The following is a 23481-nucleotide window of genomic DNA, read 5'->3' as shown; positions in this document are numbered from 1 at the left end:
CAAAATTTTCTTAAGACCCAGAAACACAACAAATCAAAGAAAGGTTCGATAAATAGGGTTGCATGAAATTGCAGAGCTTCTGCATGGCAAAGGACATAGCTAGCACAGGCCGAAATTTTCTTAATAGAGACCCAGAAGCACAACAAATCAAAGGAAGGTTGGACAAATGGGAATGCATGAAGCTGCAGAGCTTCTACATGGCAAAGGACATAGCTAGCAAGATCAATAGAAAGCCCACAGATTGAAAGAAGATCTTTACTAGCCATAAAATGGACAAGGGTCTCATATCTAAAATATACTTAGAACTCAAAAAATTAAAACCCCTAACAACAAATCCTCAAAGAAACAACAGCCCAATTAATCAGTAGACTAAAGATTTAAAGAGACTTCTCTGAAGAGGAAATAAGAATGGCCAATAGACACATGACACAATGCTCATCTTCTTTAGCCATAAAAGAAAATGCAAATCAAAACAACATTGAGATTCCACCTCACCCCAGTTAGAATGGCTATAATCAAGAACTCTAATAACAACAGATGCTGGAGGGGAGGTGGCAAAAAGGGAACCCTACTGCATTGTTGGTGGGAGTATAAACTTGTTCAACCACTTTGGAAAGCAGTATGGAGGTTCCTCAAAAGACTCCACATAGAGCTCCCCTATGACCCAGCATCCCTCTTTTGGGCATTTACCCAAACGATCACAAACAAGGTCATACCAGCACAACCATGGTTATCACAGCATTATTCACCATGGCTAAGATATGGAACCAACCCAGATGCCCCTCAGTAGATGAGGATCAAGAAAATATGGTATATATATATATATATATATACAATGGAATTCTAAGCCTCCATCAGAAAGAATGACATCGCCCCATTTGTTAGGAAATGGAAAGACTTGGAAAAAATTATTCTAAGTGAAGTAAGCCAGGCACAAAGAAACATAGGTCTCGTGGTTTTCCTTATTTGCAATAACTAGTACGTGTCTAGGACAACCAAAGAAAGGTCAAAAGCTATGCACATATGATCATATAAGATGTTGTTAAGCAAAATGAACCCTAAGGCAGGGACATAAGTGGTTTTTTTCTTTCTTGTTATTGTTTTTAACATACTTATAATGCACTATGTGATTCTCTTGTTTCTTTTGTATGTTTTTCCCCCATGATATAACCCGTTTTCACTGTATCTGATTCCGGTGTCCTGCATCTTGTATATACATTTTTATAATTTTGGGAGGGGAAGGGATATAACAAAATGCTTAATAAGGATACAGGTTGACCCATTGTAACAATGAGATGTACAAGACACTATGTTGAAAATGAACTTTACAATTTTGGGGAGATGGAGGGATTGAGGAGGTGATGTTAAGGAAAAAACAAAGGAGGAGGTAACAATGCTTGATAGGAAATGTACTCATTACCTTGCTCATGTAACTGTAACCCCTCTGTACAATATTTTTACAATAAAAATATATGTGGAAAAAAAGATTATAGGTGTGAGCCACCAGCATCTGGCTCACACACATATTTAAAAATTTAAAATTGTTTTTAAAAGATTCAGCCACAAAGTGACAGAAAAGGGAAGTGAGAAGAATTTGTGGCCTTTCCTAATCTTGAAGGTTGCTTGGACACAAGGGTTTTATACTGCCATACATAGATGGCTGCACTCTAGGAACATTCTTTTTTTTTTTTTTTTTTGCCAATCCTGGGAGCTTGAACTCTGGGGTTTGGGCTCAGGGTTCACATTGTTACCACTTGAGCCACAATGCCACGTCCAGCTTTTTTTTTCTGAGTAGTTTACTGTAAATAAGAACTGTGATCCTCAGATCTCAGCCTCCTGAGTAGCTAGGATTATAGGTATGAGCCACCACTGCCTGAGTGGGAACATTCTTATTATAACTAGCAGAGAGCAGGGTGCTGATGATTCATGCCTACTGTAATCCTAGCTACTCAGGAGGCTGAGATCTGAGGATTGCAGCTCGAAGCCAACATGGGCAGAAAAATCCATGAGACTCTCATCTTCAATTAACCATTAACATGCCAGAAATGAATCTGTGGCCCATGTGGTTGAGTGCAGCCTTGAGCACAAAAGCTTAGGGACAGTATCCAGACCTGAGTTCATGTCTACACACACACACACACAAAACAAAAAACGACCATGAGGGATCTAAGCCTCACTTCCCTGGATTATCTCCTTTAGATTTCTCAAGAACCTCTCAGATGGGCGGTTTTACTGCATTTCCCATAGTGCATTAAGGGAGACATAAGCAAAAGGGGTGCAGACCCTTACCTAATGCTATGGAGCTAGTAAGCAACTGAACCAAATTTCAGCCAAGACTATGACATGTCAGAATGATTAGTTAAAGCCGCAAAGCCCAAACATACCACCCAAAACCAGAAACTAGAAGTCAATGAAATGAGTACTATACTATCACAACACTCCCATCACAGCTGCAAGCTTCCTCGAGTACCACAGGGAAGTCACTGTGTGACTATGTGTTCTTGGTCTCCTCCTGAAGCCAGCGTGGAGTTTCAAGAGGGACTATGTGGCCCACAAATCCCACAATAGTTCCTTTCTGGCTTTCACAGAAGAGGGTTGGTGCTGGAAGATGGGCTGGCCTGTGGCTCAAGGCCTCTGGAGGCGGGGAGGGCGGCAGAGGTCTGCAGCCTCTTCCCCACTGCCTGTGGGTCACAGAGCAAGTCAATGAACTGCACACAACACAATTATGTTATGTTGAGTTTGTCTCTCCAGGTACCTAGAAAATGGGGTTCGTCAGATCAAATTATGTTCCGGCGACATCATATATCCTACATGTATCAAATAGAAGGTTCTAGGTAGTTACGAAGCCCAATCAGAACCGGGCAGTAACCTTCTTCCCAGGTCAGGATACATAACATAGTCTTCTAGGAAGACTATGGGTCTTTGTAGCTCTGTCCTCTTTCTGTATCTGTGTGTGTGTGTGTGTGTGTACGTGTGTGTGTGTGTGTGTGTGTACGTGTGTGTGTGTGTGTGTGTGTGTGTTTATACTGGATCTACCTTAGGTTGAAAAATAATTTTAAAAAGGTGAGTAAGGTTTCTGTTCTTCTGGGTTTTAGACCACATTTAGGGTCAAACCCTGAAGCTTCCGCTTGACTTGGACAAACTCAGCCTGTCTCCTGGCTCTAAGGAGCCACATGTGTAAGGCAAAGCTGGGAACGGCTGCCTGCGGACCTACAAACACATAGCTAGGGGCAGCGTCTCGTATTAGAAATGGGCTTGACTGGAAGTTCTGGAGTCTGGCCGGCACTGGTATTCTCTCGAACATAAAGGTCTGTCTTCAGACACTCAACAAGGAACCTCACAGCATTCTAAGCCAAAACTGTCTCACATAGTTAGTCAGGTCTAAGCTGGGCCGCATGTCTTGGGAATGAGTTTACCAGAGGCCCCTGGTACCCAGGGTGCCAACTGAATTTCACCTGTGAAACTTTTGCAAATATTTTCCTTCCTTAGCTCAGTCAGCTCTTTGTTTTGCCACTGTGGCTTTTTTGATATTTGAACACTCACCCTCCTTTCTTCCCCTGCTCTTATTTTTGCAGTACTGGGGATTAAACTCAGGGATTCCCACATGCTTAGGCAAGTGCTCTACCATCTGAACCACAAGCCCAGAACTTCTGCTTTCCTTTTGTTGTTTGAGATGGGTTGCACCAACTTTACTTATAAATTGGCCTTGAACTTATGATATTACTACCTCCACCTTACCTGTTGAATGGCTGGGATTACAGGTGTACTTGCTATGCTCAACTTTTCTCATCTTTTAATACTCATCTCAGATTAGCAATAGAATGATAGGTCTTAGTCATCTTTTACACTTACATAGTGTTGTGCATCTTGCTTGTGTTCATGTGCCTGACTCACACATGCCTGACTCCCATCCATGCTTCTCTCTTACCCTAGAACACAGAGCATGGCAATGAACTGGACACTTTACATATGGCATTTACCGCTGGATAGATAATACCTTATGCATCTTCACAAACAACTGCATCCTTGCACTTTATTCTGGAGAGACACATGACTATTCTAACTTTTGAAATGTACAAATGAGGGCAACCTATCCAAGACCACACAGTTATCCAACGATTGAGCAGAGTCACAAAGCCCACTCCATACCTCACACCCAAGCCCCAGGTGCTGTGCCTCACAGGTAACTGGTGAATGTTTGCCTGACTGATTTCAACGTTATTCCTTGCACAATGCTCATACGATAAACCTGAAGCTTCCGGAGGACATCAGTATGTCTTTGTTTTTATGTTTTCATGGCTAGTGTCAGCTACATCACCAGCATGGTTGGTGGCTCATGCCTGTAATCCCTAGCTACTCAGGAGGCAAAGGGCTGAGGATTGAGGTTCAAAGACAGCCGGACAGGAAAGTCCATGAGACTCTTATTTCCAACTAACCACCAAAAAGCTAGAAGTGGAGCTTGAGCCATAGAGTGCTAGCCTTGATTTAAAAAAAGAAAAAAAAAAAGTTCAGGGACAGCACCCAAGTCCTGAGTTTAAGCCTCAGGACTAGTACACAACACACAAAAAGAACATTTATAATCCATCATCTTTTTGACAGATGTCCCATTTGTTTGTACGTAAAAAGCTTTACATTCCATTAAATAAAAACCGACTAAAAATGTTTATTATATAACCCTCTCCCCACCCCTACATCTGGTCAAAATACTTGGAGAATTCTCAGATGCCATCTTTCATTTCATGGTTATCGAAAACATATTCAAGTGTGCACTTGAGATCCCATATGGTTACTTCAGGTAGCTGAAAACTGGAAGCCAGGGACTCATGAGTCTGAGCCAACTCCCCACTAGTGACATGGTTAGTGACAAAGCTCCATCATCTATGCATACAGGCATGCATGCTCAATGTGTGTGTGGTGTGTGTGTGTGGGGGGGTGTGGGTGTATATGCGTGCGCACACATACACACCTGCCAGGAGATGAAAAAGTCTTTCATTTTCTCATTCAAAACTAGTGTTCAAAATAAAAGCTATCAGATCATCAATCACTGCTTAACACACTGAAATAGTCTATGCAGATGCATTGCATTTCTCTTCCTCCTCGCTGGGTTCTTGCCTTTGCCACTCGCGTGACTAAACAATGAAATTAGGCTTATCAGTTTCATTTTGTTTATAGCTGACTTTACAGCCTGGCTCATCAGCAGGCTGTTTCCACCTGAATTCACAGACTCAATGCCTTCCCAGGAGTCTTATTTTCATACATTCACTTGAAACACAGACTATCATTTTGAAAATCTAAAATTAGCCAAGCCCTGGTGGCTTATACACATAATCCTAGCTACTCAGGATGCTGAGATCTGAGGATCACAGTTCAAAGCCAGCCCAGGCAAGAACTGACCTAAGATTCTTATCTCCAGTAAAAAAGAAAAGCTTGAATTGGAACTGTGGCTCAAATGGTAGAGCACCAGCCTTCAGTGAAAAAGCAAGGGATAGTGCCCAGGTCTGAAGTTCAAACCTCAATATTAGCATGTAAGTGTGCTTGCACACGCACGCGTGCACACCCTCCCCTCCCCCACCCCCCCCCACACAAATAGGGGGGAGGAAAAAAGAGCAACTAAAGTTAAAACTTTTCTGCATTTTGAGCCAGTACCAGGGCTTGAACTCAGGGCCTGGGTACTGTCCCTGAGATTCTTTTGCTCAAGACTAGTGCTTCATCACTCGAGTAACAGTTCAACTTCTGGTTTTTTCATTTTTTATTGGCAATAAGAGTCTCATGTACTTTCCTGACAGGACTGGCTTTAAATCAAGAACCTTAGAGCTCAGCCTCCTAAATAGCTAGGATTACAGGCATAAGCCACTGGTATCCAGCTTTAAATGCAATTTTATAGATCAAAACTACTACTAGACCCATGGTTTGGAATCTATGTTATTTATTTATTTTTATTTATTTATTTTTGGTGCCAGTCTTGGGGCTTGAACTCAAGGCCTGGGTGCTTTTCCTGAGCTTTGTGCTCAAGGATTCCCCTCTACCACTTGACCAACTGCCTTTTTGTTGGTTAACTAGAGATAAGTTTTCCAGACTTGCCTGCCCAACTGGCTTTGAACTGCAATCCTCAGCCTTCTAAGTAGCTAGGATGACAGGCATGAGCCACCAGTGCCTGGTTTGGTAACCATTTTTAAACCAAGAGCTCGGTGGGAAGAACTATTGTCTTTCTATTCATACCTGAAGAGAGATTCTCTGGACAGCCAAATTTCATTCTGCTTCACGGTTTTCCAAGAGAAGAGCAGCAACAGCAGCAGCACTGTGGACACAACCAAGGTGGCTCCACATCGGTTCAGCCATGTGTAGAGTTTGCTCAGTCCATGCACAAACAGGATGCAGTAGCCCATGCTGAAAATTAAGGCACAGGCACAGGGTTTACTAAGTGGGCTGATTCCCCAACTTGGCCTAACTGCATAGCTATCAAAGAATGCTCACCCAGGCCACAGGAACAGCTTGTCTTAGATGACCTTTCTATGTTAGTGCTTTAAGTGCTACATTAACATATTTGCCAGTTATTTTTTTGTATTGATTGATTTTGTGCTGGTACTGGGGCCTGAACCCAGGATCTGGTGCTCTTGCTTGGCTTTTTCACTCACGGCTAGCACTCCACTACTTGAGCCATATCTCTACTTCTGGCTCTTGGGAGATTAACCGGAGATTAGAGTTTCTTAGTTGTGTCTGCTTAGACTGGCTTTAAACTATGATCCTCACATTGGGGCCTCCTGAGTAGCTAGGATTACAATCATGAGCCACTGAGGTTCCTTTGTAATTTTAAAATCAGTTTTCCCCACATGGACAAAAGTTTTTGAGGTCTTAAACAGGGGGGAAAAACTCAGGGGGAAAAAGACACTAAACATAGTAACTTCATGAAAAAATTCTTATGGCTTAACAATATATTTGGACAGGCACAATGGCTCACATTCGTAATACTAGCTATTCAGGAGGTTGAACTCTGAGGATCACAGTTTAAAGTGAGCCCAGGCCGGAAAGTCCATGAGATTCTTATTTCCAATGTGGCTCAAGTGGTAGAGTGCCAGCTCCAGTACTGGCACATAAAAATTTATTGGACAAAGCTGTTATTGAAATCACTTGAAGCTAAACTCCATCCCTCACCCCCGCCTCCAATTCAGATGTCATCATGCAAGGACTGTCTCTGGAGATGCCAGTGTTGGGGGCAGAAGTAGGACAATTACCTAGGCATGTACAGGACTCTCTCAGCGACAACAAACCCCACCCTGAAGAAGAGATTGCTGGCTGGGAGGAACGGGAACGCCAGGAAGAGCAGGCCCACCAGCACCTCTTTATGCTCCAGCCTCTGAAACACACAGGGAGGACAAAGGAACTTGTTTAGATCCACAGTCACCAGCAGGTCCCAGCTCTTGTATCCCAGGAAGAGGAACAAGTGGGCACACATTTGGATGAGGGTCAAGTTGAACATGGAAGGCTCCAGGCTAGAATGGAGGCACGTTAGGTAGAGAAAGAGTACAAAAACCAATCCCCTCTCCTACTCTTGCCCTGAAAAGCACCCACAAGTACTCCTTCCTACTCCTCCCACAGCCACTCCTGCTATGAGTAATTAATGGTCAGGTATGCTTAGAGCTTCTCCCTAGAAGGAATTCCAGGCCGGCTCTAACCTTTTGAGTCCTTACCCCGACCTTTGCCCAACAAATTTCTACCTTAGGTTTCATGGATATGCACTGCATCTCACACATACTTAACATTAAGGCATGGCAACCTAGTACATGCGCAGATCCCTTTCCAAACTCTGCCAAGTCACAACTCTCATCTCCCTAAGATCAGCCCACTATCACAAGCATGAACGCCTCTCATACTCCTCAAACCTTAGAAAACTGAAAGTTTTAACCATGTGTTTGTTTTCAAGCCACTTAACATGAGCCTGTCATTTCCCTTAATGGCGTACATTCTCTCTGTCTCTGTTTGTCTCTCAGCTAAACTCTTTGCTTTGCCATTTTACATTTTTACGTGTGTGTGTTCATTCGAAATTCTTTGGAGATGCCAAGGTCATCACCTCTGCAGCCACTGGTAATGGATCAGCTGTCATGTCATGTGCCCACACATATTCCTGACACACATCTGTGACTGCAAGCATCTGGCACTGGCACAGCACAGTCCCTGACCACAGCTTGACATTGTGCGTGCACCTCATGGCACCCCTGCTTCTCACTCTAGCTGCTTTCAGAGTCTTTGTCATTCAGGAAGACAGGACTGCCTGGGCACAAAACAGCTGGGTCAATCAGGCACGCAGAACCAGGGAGACATAAATCATATCCTCTAACAGCAAACACCTCCAGAAACCAACAACACATACCCACACAACCCACCTTGCCACAAAGGACAGGAATGGCAGTGGTACACCTTAGGACTGCAACGAGGGCTTCTTAGCACAAAAACAAGTACTAAAGGATATTCTAATGTATTCTGGTAATAAAAACCCACTATAAAAATTCATTCAAGCTGGCCACCAGTGGCTCACATATGTAATCCTAGCTACTCAGGAAGCTGAGATCCAAGGATCAAAGTTCAAGTGCAGCCTGGGCAGAAAAATCTGTTAAGACTTTTGTCTCCAATTAACCAGAAGAAATCCAGAAATGGAGTTGTGGCTCAAGCAGTAGAATGCTAGACTTGAGCACAAAAGCTTAGGGACAGCACCCAGGCCACAAACTCTAGGCCCAAGATGGGCACAAAAAAAACAAACAAAACCCAACAATATTTACTTTGTAATTCCTATTAGGGAGTTTTATTTATATTTTAGAAGTTCATTTCTCTATTCTTTGGTTAACTGGAGATAAGACTTTCCTACCAAGATTGATTTTGAACTGAAATCCTCAGATCTCAGCCTCCTGAGTTGCTAGAATTATAGACATGAACACTGGTGTCCTGCTTAGTTCATGCTCTTTGAAATAACTGCACATGGGACTGGTCCAAGCAGAGACTCACAAATAGTTCCTTGTGAACAAAAGTGAGTAGATAAGCAGGTAACTCAAAACCTGAAATATCTAGAGTCAGGTACTGGTGGCTCATGCCTGTAATCCTAACTACTCAGGCTGAGATCTGAGGATCTCAGTTCAAAGCCAGCCTGGAGAGGAAAGTCTGTGAGACTCTTATCTCCAATTAACCACCAAAAAAGAAAAAAAAAAAAGTGGAGTTGTAGCTCAAGTGGTATAGCACTAGTTGAGCAAAAAACAAGGCCCAGGGCCAGGGAGAGTGCCTAGGCCTTGAGGTCAAACCCCAGGAACAGCACATACACAAAAAAACAGCATGAACTTCCCATCCTCAAAAGCTTTTGTGTTTAGTGATGCTATCCAAGAAAAAATGATGCATTGACTGTACCAGTTGAGTGGGAACTGGTCTCATCCTCCAATCTCCAACTTAGATGCTAAGAATACTTGTAAGACCAGACAGGCATTGTCAAGGGAGAGGAAGAATTGTGGAAATAACTGGGCTTTTGGAGCAGTAATTCTGTGTGATGTTTACATAGATTTAATTCATTTGCCCTGGGCTGCCTGCCAGCCCACTTGAACTTGACTTATACCCACTCAACCTTGACTTACGCCCACTCCACCTTACCTTCTCTCCTTGATGGAACTTCTGGATAGCAAAAGACTGGGGCTTTTTTTTTTTTCGTCCAGTCGTGGGGCCTCAACTCTGGGCCTAGGTGCTGTCCCTCAGCTCTTCAGCTCAAGGCTAGTGCTCTACCACTTGAGCCACAGTGCCACTCCCGGCTTTTTTCTTTTTGCTTATGTGGTGCTGAGGAATCGAACCCAGGGCCTCAGGCATGTAAGGCAAGCACTCTACCACTGAGCCACCTTCCCAGCCCCAAGACTGGGGCTTTGAACTGACACCTCCCTCTTCCCAGCTGTGACCCTCCGCATATGCAATCTATTATGTCTCACTATTAGTTACTTCTGTAGCAGCCCCCACCAGAAAACTCTAGCATTCCCGAGGACCTACTGTAAATACCTGACTATAAACAAGGATCAAGTCTCCAGTTCTGGCTGGAGAAAAACATGTGCTGGTATTGGGCCCTCTGTGTCTATTTTCCATGCCTTTGAAGCTAATGCTGTGATCATCCAGGACTCGAGCTGAGAGAGCAGCAGTGAGGGACTATGGGGATGGAGAGAGAACTCAGACACAGCTGGGCTGATGGGAGCCCATTCCAGGGCACCCCAGGAGGCTCTGCCTTCACATGCTCTCAGAATAGTCTTACTCTTACCTTTCAGTGACTAGGTAAACTTCTCATTTATTTATTTTTGGCTCAAGTACTGGGGTTTGAACTCAGGGTGTAGATGCTGTCTCTTAGCTTTCCCCTCAAGACTGGTGCTCTACCACTTGAGCACAGCTCCACTCCTGGCTTTTTTGCTGATTAATTGGAGGTAAGAGTCTCACAGACTTTCCTGCTCAGGCTGATTTCAAACCATGATCCTCAGATCTCAGCCTCACTAGTAGCTAGGATTATAGGCGTAAGCACAGGGCCCAACTAACCTCTCATTTTTAAGGTCACTGAAGCTTTAAAATGGCACAGAAACAGTCAAGATAAACACTACTGTGAGAGCCTTTTTGGTCCATCTAGATTTAAAAATTGCTCTGGACCGGGGAAGATAAAGTTTTGCGTTTTGCTGCAATCATGGAATCAAATGTCACAGCCCACTTCTTAGGACTTCAACTAGATCTACAAGCTGAACTGTATTAAAGTGAGACAGAAAGTAAGGGCCAACTTGAGACAGGGGGAATTTAGAAAGAGCTCTATCTCAGTGGCTCATTTATTGTTCCCATATTATTAGCTCCTCCTCTTTTTCTCTTTCTCTTTTTCTTTCCCTTCTCCCTCCTCCTCTTCTTCCTTTTCCTCCTCCTCCTCCTTGTCCTCGTCCTCATCTTCCTCCTTCTTCCTTGGTGCTGTTACTGGGCTTGAACTCAGGACTTCAAGCTCTTGCATGGTGTTTTGCCCAATGCTGGCAGCTCTACCACTTGATCCACATTCCCACTGTGAGCCTCAGATCGCAGCCAAATGAACAGCTCAGAGTACAGGTGTGAGACAGTGGTACCTGGCACGCCCACATTTTTTTTTGGGGGTCCAGTCATAGGGTCTGAACTCTGGGCCTGGGCACTGTCCCTCAGCTCTTCAGCTCAAGGCTAGCGCTCTACCACTTGAGCCACAGCGCCACTTCCAGCTTTTTTCTTTTTGCTTATGTGGTGCTGAGGAATCGAACCCAGTGCTTCGAGCATGCAAGGCAAGCGCTCTACCACTGAGCCACCTTCCCAGCCCAACGCCCACATTTCTTAAGGAACGCACATTGAGGTAAGATCCTGATTTGGGCCAAAGAGCCACTGTGCCACAGGAGCACAAGTCACGTTTGCATGTAGACATGGGAAGCTGTCACTTATGTCGTTTCCCTGTTGGAAAACTGGTTTTGTTCAGGATCACAGCAGCCTGGCTACCAAGTCAAATGTGCTTGGCTCAGGCTGGTGATACCATTTCTCCCTTTCCAAGAGTGCTAGCATTGACTCAGAATGCACAGGACACAACATTTTGAGGGGGAAATGAATAAACAAGTGAAAGCCCCTCAGAGACAAGAGGAGTTTACCGGACACGTCTCTTCTCCAATTTAAACAACCGTCTTCCCCAGCCAGACCTCCTGTGCCAAGGAGCAACGCCAGCTACCCTAACAAACTGGGCCAAAAGCAGATTAGATTAAAATCAGAGTGTTCATCAGCCGACACTCTACATTTCTTGTGTTCTGGCTTGGTCCTCAGGGCCTCATGCTTGCTAGGCTGGAATCTACCTCTGAGCCACCCCTCCATCCCTACTTTGGACTGGTTAATTTGGAGAGTCTATGAAGTTCTTTCATCTTATGTTAGATGTCATAGTGTATAAATCTTTCTTTCTCCTAGACATTTTGAAGATTTCAGCTGTTGCCATCTAGTGGAAATTGACCCTGTGGTATGTAAGTCTCTCTTGCTTTTTAACAATGAAAATAGGTGTGTGCAGGTCTGCACTTGGAAAATTACAAGTGTTTGATGCCATTTTTTGGCAAGACCTTCATTTACACCCATTAGTCAAGGAAATTAGTCCTTTTAAGCTCTGGCAAGGGTAGGAGCTGTTTAACCCAGTTAAAGGTGAGGGGAGTGTCATTCAGTCATGTTGGTAATTTGTGAAAAGTACCTTTTAACCACCATGGGCAGACAGGGAAACAATTATCCATCAGGTTTGAACTCAGGGCCTTGCTTTCTTGCTTGACATTTTCGCTCAAGGCTGTCTCTCTACCATGTGAGTCACAGTGCCACTTCCACTTTTTCTGAGTAGTTGATTAGAGATAAACTACTCCTGGTGGTCCTTTAACCATGATCCTCCAGATCTCCAACCTCTGTTCCTTCAGAATGGCTAGTACTACAGGAATGCACTACAGGGACCAACGCCATTGTAAGGAAAAAATTCAACCCTACACTGCCTTCTTTTTTAAAAAACAGAAACACAGTAAAAGTAGGTGAGATCTTACAATTTAGAGGTAGCCGGGGTTACTGCTGATGTCTTCATGAACTCCAGGGCCTCTAACAGAGGGTGCCATTAACTTGCACAAGTGTTCCCCAATCTACAGGGCTGGGACAGGCTATGTGGCATATTATATGTGCTCCTTGTGATGAAGTGCTCTGCTTGAATAGCTTGGTGAATATCTGAGATGGTCAATCTCATCCCAGACACCCTGGCCCTGAAAGAAGACATGGAATGACCACCAACTACATTAGGATAATTGAGAATATGCTGACTTGAGAAGGACTGAGGAGAGGAGAATGATAACTTCTGACTCAAGAAATCAAGCATTGCAGGCACCATGTCTCACATGTATAATCCTAGCTGCTTAAAAGGCCAAGGTCTAAGGATCCAGGTTTAAAGCCAGCCAGGGCAGAAAAGTCCTTGAAATTCTTACTGCCAACTAACTGAAAAGTCCAAATAAGAGCATGAGGCCCTGTATTCAAGCCCCAGTACCGACACAAAAATAAAATAAAATAAATTAAAAATAAAATACTGACAAGGGAGGGAGTAACAATGCTCGACAAGAAATGTACTCATTGCCTTACTCATGTAACTGTAACCTCTCTGCACAGCATCTTTACAATAAAATTAAATTAAAAAAAATCAGCTACTGCAGTGTAATTGACCTTAGAAAGTAAAGAAAATTTACTTTCTGGGGACCACAGAGATGCAATAAATAAGACAAATGGGCAACTCAATAGGACAAATGCCCTCTAAATTCCATATCTTACTACTGCTCTAAGCTTTTCTCTTTACCATTCAATAACTTATCTATACATTCATGGATGCATGAATCTTCCAAAAATGTAGCATGTGACTGTCACCTGTGTGAGTTGTGTGGTAGGTAGCATTCATTTGAGCAGATGGAGTTGGAAAATTAAACTGTGTATTGCTCTAAAGGGTATGGACTCATGTATTCACACGGAGAAAGACTGAGGCGAGGGGAGGAGCTTGAGAACTACAACAGGAATCAGCGAATACCAAGGGGGCTTCACAAGACACAGTGTCCCAGGAAGGGTCAGTGGTGCCTATGAGAAGTAGCAGAAGTTCAACACGGTACCTGCAACCTGCCAGGAAGCAGAGGGCCAGGCCCAACACACACTCGGCTGACAACATGAAGGTAATGGTGACACAGTACTGTCACTGCAATTAGGAAGTTTTCCATCTCCATAGAAAGATACCTGATAATTAACTTCTAAGAAGCGAGGATTATTGTGGCTCATGACTTCTAAGGTTTCAACCTAATGATGGCTTGGTCCATGGCATTCAGTGCATTATGATAGGGTGCATATGGTGGTGGAGCAGAGCTGCTCACCCCCTGGCTACTAGGAATTAACAAGGGACAAGAAGGAGCTAGGGCAGCCTTGGACAGTTCCTCCATGTGCATGGCCCCAAGGGACCTCACTTCCTCCCGAGAGGCCCCACCTCCTAAATGTTCTACCACCTCCCCACAGTGTCCAAGGCTAATGACCAAGTGTTCCAACATACCATCTTAGATCCAAAATCCTGGGTCTAACACTAAATTCCTAAAACGACTGTTAGGATGCAAGAGAAATCAATCATTTGGTAATCATCATTTGGTCGTGTGTGTGTGTGTGTGTGTGTGTGTGTGTGTGTGTGTGTGTGTGCTTTTAGTCAGGCCCTCTAGCTCTCATTTGGCTTTTTTCTTTTCTTTTTAAATTTTTTTATTGTTATTATAAAAGTGACGTACAGAGTAGTTACAGTTGCATAAGTCAGGTAACGAGTGTATTTCTTTTGGGACTTGGCTTTTTTCACTCAAGGCTGCCACTCTACCACTACAGCCCCACCTCTACTTCTGGTGTTCTGCTGGTTAATTAAGAGATACATTTCACAGACTTTTCTCCTGGGATGACTTCAAATCATGATCCTCAGATCTCAGCTTCTTCAGTAGTTAGGACTACACAGGTGAGCCACCAGCACTTGGCTCATTTTTATTCCCTCTGTAAGTATCCGATTAGGAACCAAGATGACTTCCATACACAAGCCAAATGAGGGGTGATTTAGCTTCGGTGAAGTGATGGAAACAGGCAGAAAAGAATTCAGACATATTTTCCCAGGCAGCTTGGTTCCTGTGATAACCCACATGCCTGGCAGAAGTGGTTTTCTACCCTTGACTCCAGCTCAAGGCCTGCAGCATCCAAAGTAGGGGCACAGACTCCTCTCAGCAAAGAAAGAGACAAGATGTTTTATTTCTTTATGCCATTGGGAATGGACAATACAGAATGGAGAATAATACATTATTCTCCATCAAGTAGTCTACATATATTCTAAAATTAATGACAAGGAGGAGCCTCAGGAATGTACACCATTTGCTCAGATAGTGAAACTCTCAAAAATTTAGGTAATATTTCCTAAAGACCATTGAGTGGACTTTAAAAAAAATTGCAGAGATATTACTCTGTAAGTGACCAGTTTAGTAATCCTATCTCCTAAAAGCTGAACAACAAAACAACAAGTGAGATTTGCTTGAGTAATTCAATTTTTGGAACTACTATCAAGGTAGATTTGGTCCTGTTACTTGTCAGTGTACTCACCCCAAACTCAAATATCCTGTATAATTAAAATGTGTTGAAATACACTGGAAAAGGCTCATTTTTCTTCTGAAATATACAATGATAAAAGCCTGATGAATGCAGCTTGCTAGTGGCTCACTGTAATCCTGGCTACTCAAGAGGCTGAGATCTGGGAATCACAATTTGAAGCCAATCTGGGCATGAAAGTCTGAGAGTCTTATCTCCAATTAACCAACGAAAAACGCTGGAAATGAGCAGGGCACTGGTATCTCACACCTGTAATCCTACTCAGGAGGCTGATATCTGAGGATTATAGTTCAAAGCCAGCCCAGGCAGAAGTAGTTTATCTCTAATCAACTACTCAGAAAAAGTGGAAGTGGCACTGTGACTCACATGGTAGAGAGACAGCCTTGAGCGAAAATGTCAAGCAAGAAAGCAAGGCCCTGAGTTCAAACCTGATGGATAATTGTTTCCCTGTCTGCCCATGGTGGTTAAAAGGTACTTTTCACAAATTACCAACATGACTGAATGACACTCCCCTCACCTTTAACTGGGTTAAACAGCTCCTACCCTTGCCAGAGCTTAAAAGGACTAATTTCCTTGACTAATGGGTGTAAATGAAGGTCTTGCCAAAAAATGGCATCAAACACTTGTAATTTTCCAAGTGCAGACCTGCACACACCTATTTTCATTGTTAAAAAGCAAGAGAGACTTACATACCACAGGGTCAATTTCCACCAGATGGCAACAGCTGAAATCTTCAAAATGTCTAGGAGAAAGAAAGATTTATACACTATGACATCTGACATAAGATGAAAGAACTTTTCATCCAATGATTATTGGGTAGAATTTATATTTTTCTTGGGAAATGCTTACCAGTTCGTGGGATAATATGTGGGTTTAGAGTTTTTGTTTGTTTGGTTTTGTGCTGGTACAGGGCGTTGAACTCGGTCAGGCCTTGTCATCTTGCACAAGGCTGGTGCTCTAACACTTGAGCCACTCTTCTACTTCTGTTTTTTGTCCCCCCACCCCACCCCCCTACTTGTTAACTGGAGATAAGATTCTCACAGACTTTTCTGCTCCAGGTGACTTTGAACCTGGATCCTCAGATCTAAGCCTTCTGAATAATTAGGATTACATGCATGAGCCACTAGTACCTGGTGAAAAATGTGTGTGTGTGTGTGTGTGTGTGTGTGTTTTACAGGGCAAAAACGTGCCTCTCCAATGTTGATGTGTTAGATTTGTCTCATGTGAAGACGTGCAGAAGGAGCCCTAATTCTGCCACAGGTAGAAAACAAGTTTACTCACCAAGCCCACTCAAATCCAAAGGAACTGGGGTGCACTGCACTGAGAATTTTCAAAGCAATCCAGGAGGCTGGCAATGATAATCATTCCTCCCAATAAATCACAACTGAATAGCAAACGCCAATCCTGCATTACAAGCAGATAGGGCCAATTTGGCCATTTAAAGTTGCCCGATTGGTTCTTTCCTTTTAAAAATACTGGTCGCTTCTAGCAACTGAAGCCAGATGGGACACAAAATGAGAGCAAGCCTCGGATAAAACTCTACCAGAAGGGGCTGGGAAGGTGGCTCAGTGGTAGAGCGCTTGCCTTGCATGCATGAGGCCCTGGGTTCGATTCCTCAGCACCACATAAGCAAAAAGAAAAAAGCCAGAAGTGGCGCTGTGGCTCAAGTGGTAGAGCGCTAGCCTTGAGCTGAAGAGCTGAGGGACAGCACCCAGGCCCAGAGTTCAGGCCCCAAAAACAAGACAAATCTCTACCAGAAATGACATACGTGCTGCCATTTATTACAGACACATACCAGTCTATCATGAAGTTCAAGCCCCTGTTCAATTCCCCAGCAATTTGTCATGAATTTTCTAGGAAACACCTACTATGTAAAGCAGAACCACTCCATTTCCACACAACAAAATCACCAGTGAGGTAGGTAAAGATACAATTTGGTAGCTGGATGCTGATGGCACATGCTGATAATTATTGCTGATGGCAGATACTGGTAATCCTTGCTACTCAGAAGGGTGGGATCTGAGGATTGCAGTTTTAAGCCACCAGAGCAGAAAAATCTTCAATTAACCACCAAAAAAGCTGGAAATGGAGGTGTGGCTCAGATGGTAGAGCCCCAGCCTTGAGCAGAGAAGGCCAAGTAAAATCTAGAGTCCCTCAATTCAAGCCCCGAGATTAGCTTGTGTACAAGCCCACACCCACACCCATACGGAAGAGAAGGAAATGAGTTCAGGAAGAAACAAGAGACAATAAGCTGGGTGCGCTTATGGGCCAAAGCATGGAGAACCTTCTAGGCATTATCAAGATTGTGACTTCCTTTGAGATAAACAAGAAGTGCCTAGAACACATTATGTCCAAGAGGGGCATTCGCTGATATTTTGAGATAAGCAGTCTAGCCAATAGGTTGAAAACAGATAGGACGAACCACACATGGCAGAGGCAGAGTGACCAGTCACAGTAATTAATAATGTGAAAATAGTTCAGGTGTAACGGGATGTAAGCTTTTATGGAGTAGCCCCGGGGAAGGTGGTAGGAAGAAAGTGTTCAGTGTCAAGATACACTCTGATAGTAAGTTAGACAAGAGATTCTGTCAAGCTAGATGTGAGGTTTGAAAAAGAACATGTGCACAAAAGGAAAGAATGTGAAGTCTGACTTAGGTAAACGGTAGAAATCTGAAAATGGAAAACAGTGTTGAGGAAGTAAGACTCATTAGGGAAGTTGAGTTAAATTTCAGACTGCTAACTGGAGACACTGAGTATGGATGGTGTCTTCAATGGTGCCTTGCAGAGGGGAGGTAAGGAATATGCTACTTCCTTTCTTCTTCAGTAATCGGTGAGAAAGATTCTCTGAAAAACTTACTGTCAAGACTTTGCTGTGCAATACCATTAAGGCTCATCTTACAAACCTGCTTTCTTTCTAACACTCTGGACCACCTCTTCAGCAAGCCCAAAAATGAAGAGTTTTCCTTCAATGTGCAACCCAGTAAGCTTTCTACCTATTTCTATGTGGCTTGTTTCCACTATTTTCATCTCAGAGGGTGCTAATTACATATTCCATAGTTTTCTTAGCACAAAATAGAAACAAAATGTGGTTCTTTAAATAAAACAACATTCTGACGGAAATACAAATGACAGAATGGCTTGGGAAATTAGGAAAAAATGTTTTTTGACCTTTTTAATGACAAAAACCATCAGAAGTAATGGCAAGCTATGTGGTCAGGGGTTGTTCTTCTAGGAAAATGAATCATAAAAGTAAAAGAAATAATTACCAACCAAAATGTGGCACTTTCTGAGATTTTAACTATATACTGCAGACTGTACTCTTGCCGAGACTCACAAAGCATACACATCCAGAAAAAGAAAGCCAGCTGTTAGTGATGTCTGAAAACTCCTTTTAAGATGACACAACTATCTCATTCTTCCATTAATAAACTCAGAGCACCTTCCAACACAGCCATAAACATCAGAGGAGTAGGTAAGTCTTATTAAACAGTGTGACTTGTGAAAATGTAATTGCTCTGTGAAAGCAAAGAATAAAGGATCTTATTTAATGATGCTGGGAAACTCCTGCAGGGCCCAATCAAAAACCACACAGAATGTTCCAGTTACAAGTCAACATGCATACACAGAACACCAGGGGAAAGGATTTGTACAACGCTCAGCTAGGAAGCAAGAGTAACTTCACAGCTGGCACACTAATCACCAACAGAGAAGGAAAGCTTTGGGAAGCCTTGGATCAAGGACCTGTGGTTTTACAAAGCACTGAGAAAGGGCTGCCTTTTTAATGTCTGTCCTTTCCTCGTCTCTCCACTGAGGGGAAGAGAGAAGAGGCACCAGAGCAAAGGGTCTTAAGGACAATGAGGTTTTGAGTGAAAAGGAGGGCTGAGGGGAAGCTCCACGGCGGGATGCAGTCTGATCTCTAAGCATGAAGTCCTGGGTTCATTTTCCACCCTCTCCTTGGGTTAGTTCCTCTTTTGAATCTACTTTTATGTTTCCAAGTATGTGTAAAAAGCTATCCATAATGAACCGATAAAGTTAGGGACAGAAGACAGAGGCCAGTCCCCGCTACAGCATGGGGCGGGGCCACAGAGATGCATGCTCCCTCCCTTTGCAGTCATGGCCAAGTGCATGTTCCTCCTCCAATCAGGAACCCCTTCCATACTTGTGAGCAGAGATGGGAATCCAATCATAGGGGAACTCCCAGGCTTATGTTTCCAGGTTTCGGAAGCAATCATTAGACTCCTGGCTGCCCATGTCCATTCCTTGACCAATCAGACCAGAAGCACATCCTTAGGGGAGGAGGCAAGGACCCTATATCTAGCAGGCGCTGAAAGACTGTGCATATGGTTCTGGAAGCCCTCTTCACCCAATGAGTCTGTTTCACTTTTGCTCTCAAATAAACCTGCTCTGTCTGCTTTAAACACTCCTGCCTTTTAATTCTTGAATCAGTGGATAAACAACCCCCAACCCTAGACAGTATCAGCACTTCTCATATTTGCAGGCTGGTTCATTTATACATCTGTCACTGATGTTTGCCACTGCTGGTTCTCTCTTGAGGAACTGGCAATCGTGTTATGTTATATTATGTCCCTCTAGTACATCTGAACATCTTAGCTTTCTACACTTAGGCTTTGGCAATAAACAGGTGGAAGATTTTTACTAGAAAGCTCCCTGTCTCCTGGCGTGGAGGAGGATGGGAGATGGAATGGTGATGGTGGTGGTGAGTTTTCATAAGCAACAGCAACGTCACACAGTTCCTGATTACATACGTCTGGGCCTTGTAAAATATAGGCTCTATAAAGGTAATAACTAGATTTCTTCTTTCTTGCTTGATTTTTCTTTTCTTTCTGTGCCAATAATGGGGCATAAGCTCATACTCTTGATTAATGTTTTTGCTCAAGCCTGCTATTCTACTACTTGGGCTACAGCTCTACCTCCAGCTTTTTGCTGGAACTGGAGATGAGAGTCCCACAGAATTGCCTGATTGGGCTGGTTTTGAGCCATGATCTTCAGATCTCAGCATCATGAGTAGCTAGTATTTCAGGCATGAGCTACCAGGGCCCAGCTCATTTCTTCTATGTCTCCCACTTCTACGATATGGAGGCAGGAGACGTATAGTACTCCTGCAGTTAAGCTGTGACACTCTCAGGATGACAGTGAAGACAATGACAGTGACTATGAAGACAGATGTCAGGAACTCAGAGCTCCCTAGGTACTGAGTGTGTCTTGTGGCTTGCCCTGGTTTGACCTCACACATGTTGCAGGAAGGGCAGGTGAGGCCAGTGCTCACAGCCTGACAGCAGCAGAGCTCAGCCCCAGCTCTGGCCATGCCAGTCACTCCACTCCTCCCAGCCTCAGAACTACTGACCTGGAACCTAGGACAGCTCTACAGAGACACTCACACACACAGACAGACACACACACACACACCACAGTTGCCTCCATATGAAGGAATCTGGCTCTCCCTTAATGTGAGTAGACATGAATTTAAAGCATGAATTACAAAACACAGGACCAATGTAACTTATATCACACAGGGCCAAGCAATGACATAAAAAAGTGTGAGGCCAGGCACCAGTGGCTCATGCCTATAATCCCAGCTACTCAGAAGGCTGCGATTTGAGAATCACAGTGCAAAGCCAGCCCAGGGAAGGTAAGTATGTAAGACTCTTATTTCCAATTAATCACCAGAAAACCGGAAGTGGCACCATGGCTCAACATAGTAGAGTGCTAGCCTTGAGCACAAAAGTTCATGAGCAGTGCCCAGGCCCTGAGTTCAAGACCCATCACTGACAAAAAAAAAAAAAAGTATGGAAAGAGCTGGGTGCCCATGGCTCACACCTGTAATCCTAGCTACTCAACATGCTAAGATGGAAGGATCCCCATTTGAAGCCAGCCTGAGAATGAAAGACTGTGAGACTCTCCTCCAATTAACCACCAAAAAGTCAGAAATGTGGTTCAAGTGTTGCTTTGAGGGGGGAAAAAAAAACAACTCAGGATAATGCTCAGTCCCTAAGTTCAAGCCTCAGGACTGGCACACCATATACACATACCAAAAAAAAAAAAGTGTGAAGATCCAGTGTAATGGCTCAAATCCAGCTTCTCTAATTCCCATTGCTGGCCTTTCACAGTCATCAGAAACATGACAAAGACAAAAATTCCAGGTTTAGCAGTATAGCCTAAAGGCCAATACTGACTACAGCTACTGAGACAGAGAACTGTGACTCAAGTAGAAGAATGAGGTCCACACAGGACAGAAGATGCCAGCGAAGGGCACTGACAAGAGGCTGTTTCAACTGGGCTGGCCAAGGCTCATCTCTTGCAATGGCTTACTTGTATGCAGTGCTGGTTGTCACCTGGCAAGATATCGCCAGGGCCTCTGTGTGTGTGTGGCGGGGGGGGGGGGTGGCAGGAAGGGGGGTGCATGGACAGTATATGGGCTAGAGAAGGTGAATGCACTCCATGAATGTAAGAAGGAATTCCATGAACTGAGTTTAGAATATTGCTTTCAGAGAGTGGGAACTAAAAAGAGAAATACCATCCAAAAGAAACAGAATCAGTGCTGGACTAGAGCCATCCACTATTAAATGTAATCTTCATCCCCATGTTTGATTTTGTTTTTCCACTTGGTATAAAAACATGATGCTTGTTTTAACAGGTTTCATAATGGCTATTCTGGAATTTCAGGGACTGATGGGCTACAATAATACTGTAACCTGAGCTAAATACAAAATCATTTCCAGAGACCTGAAATTATGCTTAGTTCAATATTCAGGTTACGTTTGTGCAATGTGAGGATGCTCTTGGGAACACAAAGGTGCAATGTCTCTGTGCATCTGATCATATAAAATAGTACTTATCAAAACGGACTCCAGGGCTGGGAAGGTGGCTCAGTAGAGTGCTTGCCTCGCAAGCATTAGTACCTGGGTTCGATTCCTCAGCACTACATAAGCAGAAAAAGCTGGAAGTGGTGCTATGGCTCATGTGGTACAGCACTAGCCTTGAGCTGAAGAGCTGAGGGACAGCGCCCAGGCCCAGAGTTCAGGCCCCACGACCAACCAAAAAAAAAAAAAAAAAAGGACTCCAGAAAACGGAAACAATAGGTTTTTTCCTTTGTTGTTTTTTAAGTTTTCTTTTTGTCTTGTTTATCTGTCTTTGGGAGGGTAAGGGGGGGGCAAAGAAGTAGAGGGACAAAGGGTGAACAAATGCAACAGTGGTACTTACTAGACACTATGTTGAAAATGAGTTATACAACTTCTGGGTGGGGATAGGAGGGAAAAACTGGGAGAGAGGAAGGGAAGGGGTTACATTGTCCACAAAGATATGTACTCTTTACCTGACTCATATTACTCATATAACTGTAACCCCTCTGTACGACCCAAGCCTATACAGGCTTTTTCTCTTTTATTCTTCATTTTTCTTTTTCTCTCTTTTTTTCTGCACTAGGGTTTGAACTCAGGGCATTGCTAGGCTTGATTGTTTGGCTGGTACTCTGCCACTTGGTCCACACTTCCAGCCCAACTTTTTGCTCATTATTCTATCTATCTTTGCCAATCTTGGGGTTTGAACTTGGGGCCTTGGCACTGTCCTGAGCCTCTTTGTGTTCAAAGCTAGCACTCTAACACTTGAGCCACAACACCACTTCTGGCTTTTCCTGCCTAGGTTGGCTTTGAACCACGATCCTCAAATTTCAGCCTCTTGAGTAGCTGAGATTATAGGCATTAACCATGAGCACCCAGCTAATGAATTTTAAAGTGAATAAATTTGTTATCATCTTTTGTTATGAGGGTATTATATGGGAACCTGTATATGGTAGAGATTAAAGGATATTTAAGTTCAGAAAGCTGTTTGTCTTGTCAATGAAAAGTGAGCGTCTATACCCCAGGAGAACGATAGGCTAAACATGTACATGAGTTTTCTTTGTGAATCTTCCAGATTTGATGTCAGTCAGACTGGACTTTTAATGAAAAGTGACATATACCAGGAAGATTGACAGTCTGACTTGGTTGTTTTGGGAAGTTAATACTGCTGGTCTTAGTTGTTATAGTTCCTCACTCCCCATGTCTTTTGATGTGGTTTTGCTGCATTACAGAGGAAATGCCACAGAATTATATTTAAGAAGAATTTATTTGGTATTAACTCTCTATTATATTTTTACAGGATGTCTTTTGAAGTGTGTGTGTGTGTGTATTGGTGTGTGTGTGTGTGTGTGTGTGTGTGTTGGTCTTGGTCCTAACTTGGGGCCTTATTATATTTTTATAGGATGTCTTTTGAAGTGTGTGTGTGTGTGTGTGTGTGTGTGTGTGTGTGTGTGTGTGTTGGTCTTGGTCCTAAC

General features: G+C 43.5%; 1 protein-coding gene across 1 annotated transcript in view; it reads right to left on the bottom strand.

Annotated features, from left to right (window-relative positions):
* The window catches only part of Tmtc1 (transmembrane and tetratricopeptide repeat containing 1), a 140380-nt gene that overhangs the window by 28002 nt on the left and 88897 nt on the right, over positions 1–23481 (bottom strand). The window contains exons 9-10 of the mRNA XM_013033416.1: positions 7233–7354; positions 6220–6387 (exon numbers count right to left, since the gene is read on the bottom strand). Coding sequence (XP_012888870.1) covers positions 6220–6387; positions 7233–7354 — 290 coding nt within the window. The remainder of the gene's footprint in view (positions 1–6219; positions 6388–7232; positions 7355–23481) is intronic.

Source organism: Dipodomys ordii, unplaced genomic scaffold (assembly GCF_000151885.1).
Source record: "Dipodomys ordii isolate 6190 unplaced genomic scaffold, Dord_2.0 Scaffold167, whole genome shotgun sequence".
Taxonomy (NCBI): Eukaryota; Metazoa; Chordata; class Mammalia; order Rodentia; family Heteromyidae; genus Dipodomys; species Dipodomys ordii.
This window is presented reverse-complemented; position numbering and strand designations above follow the sequence as displayed.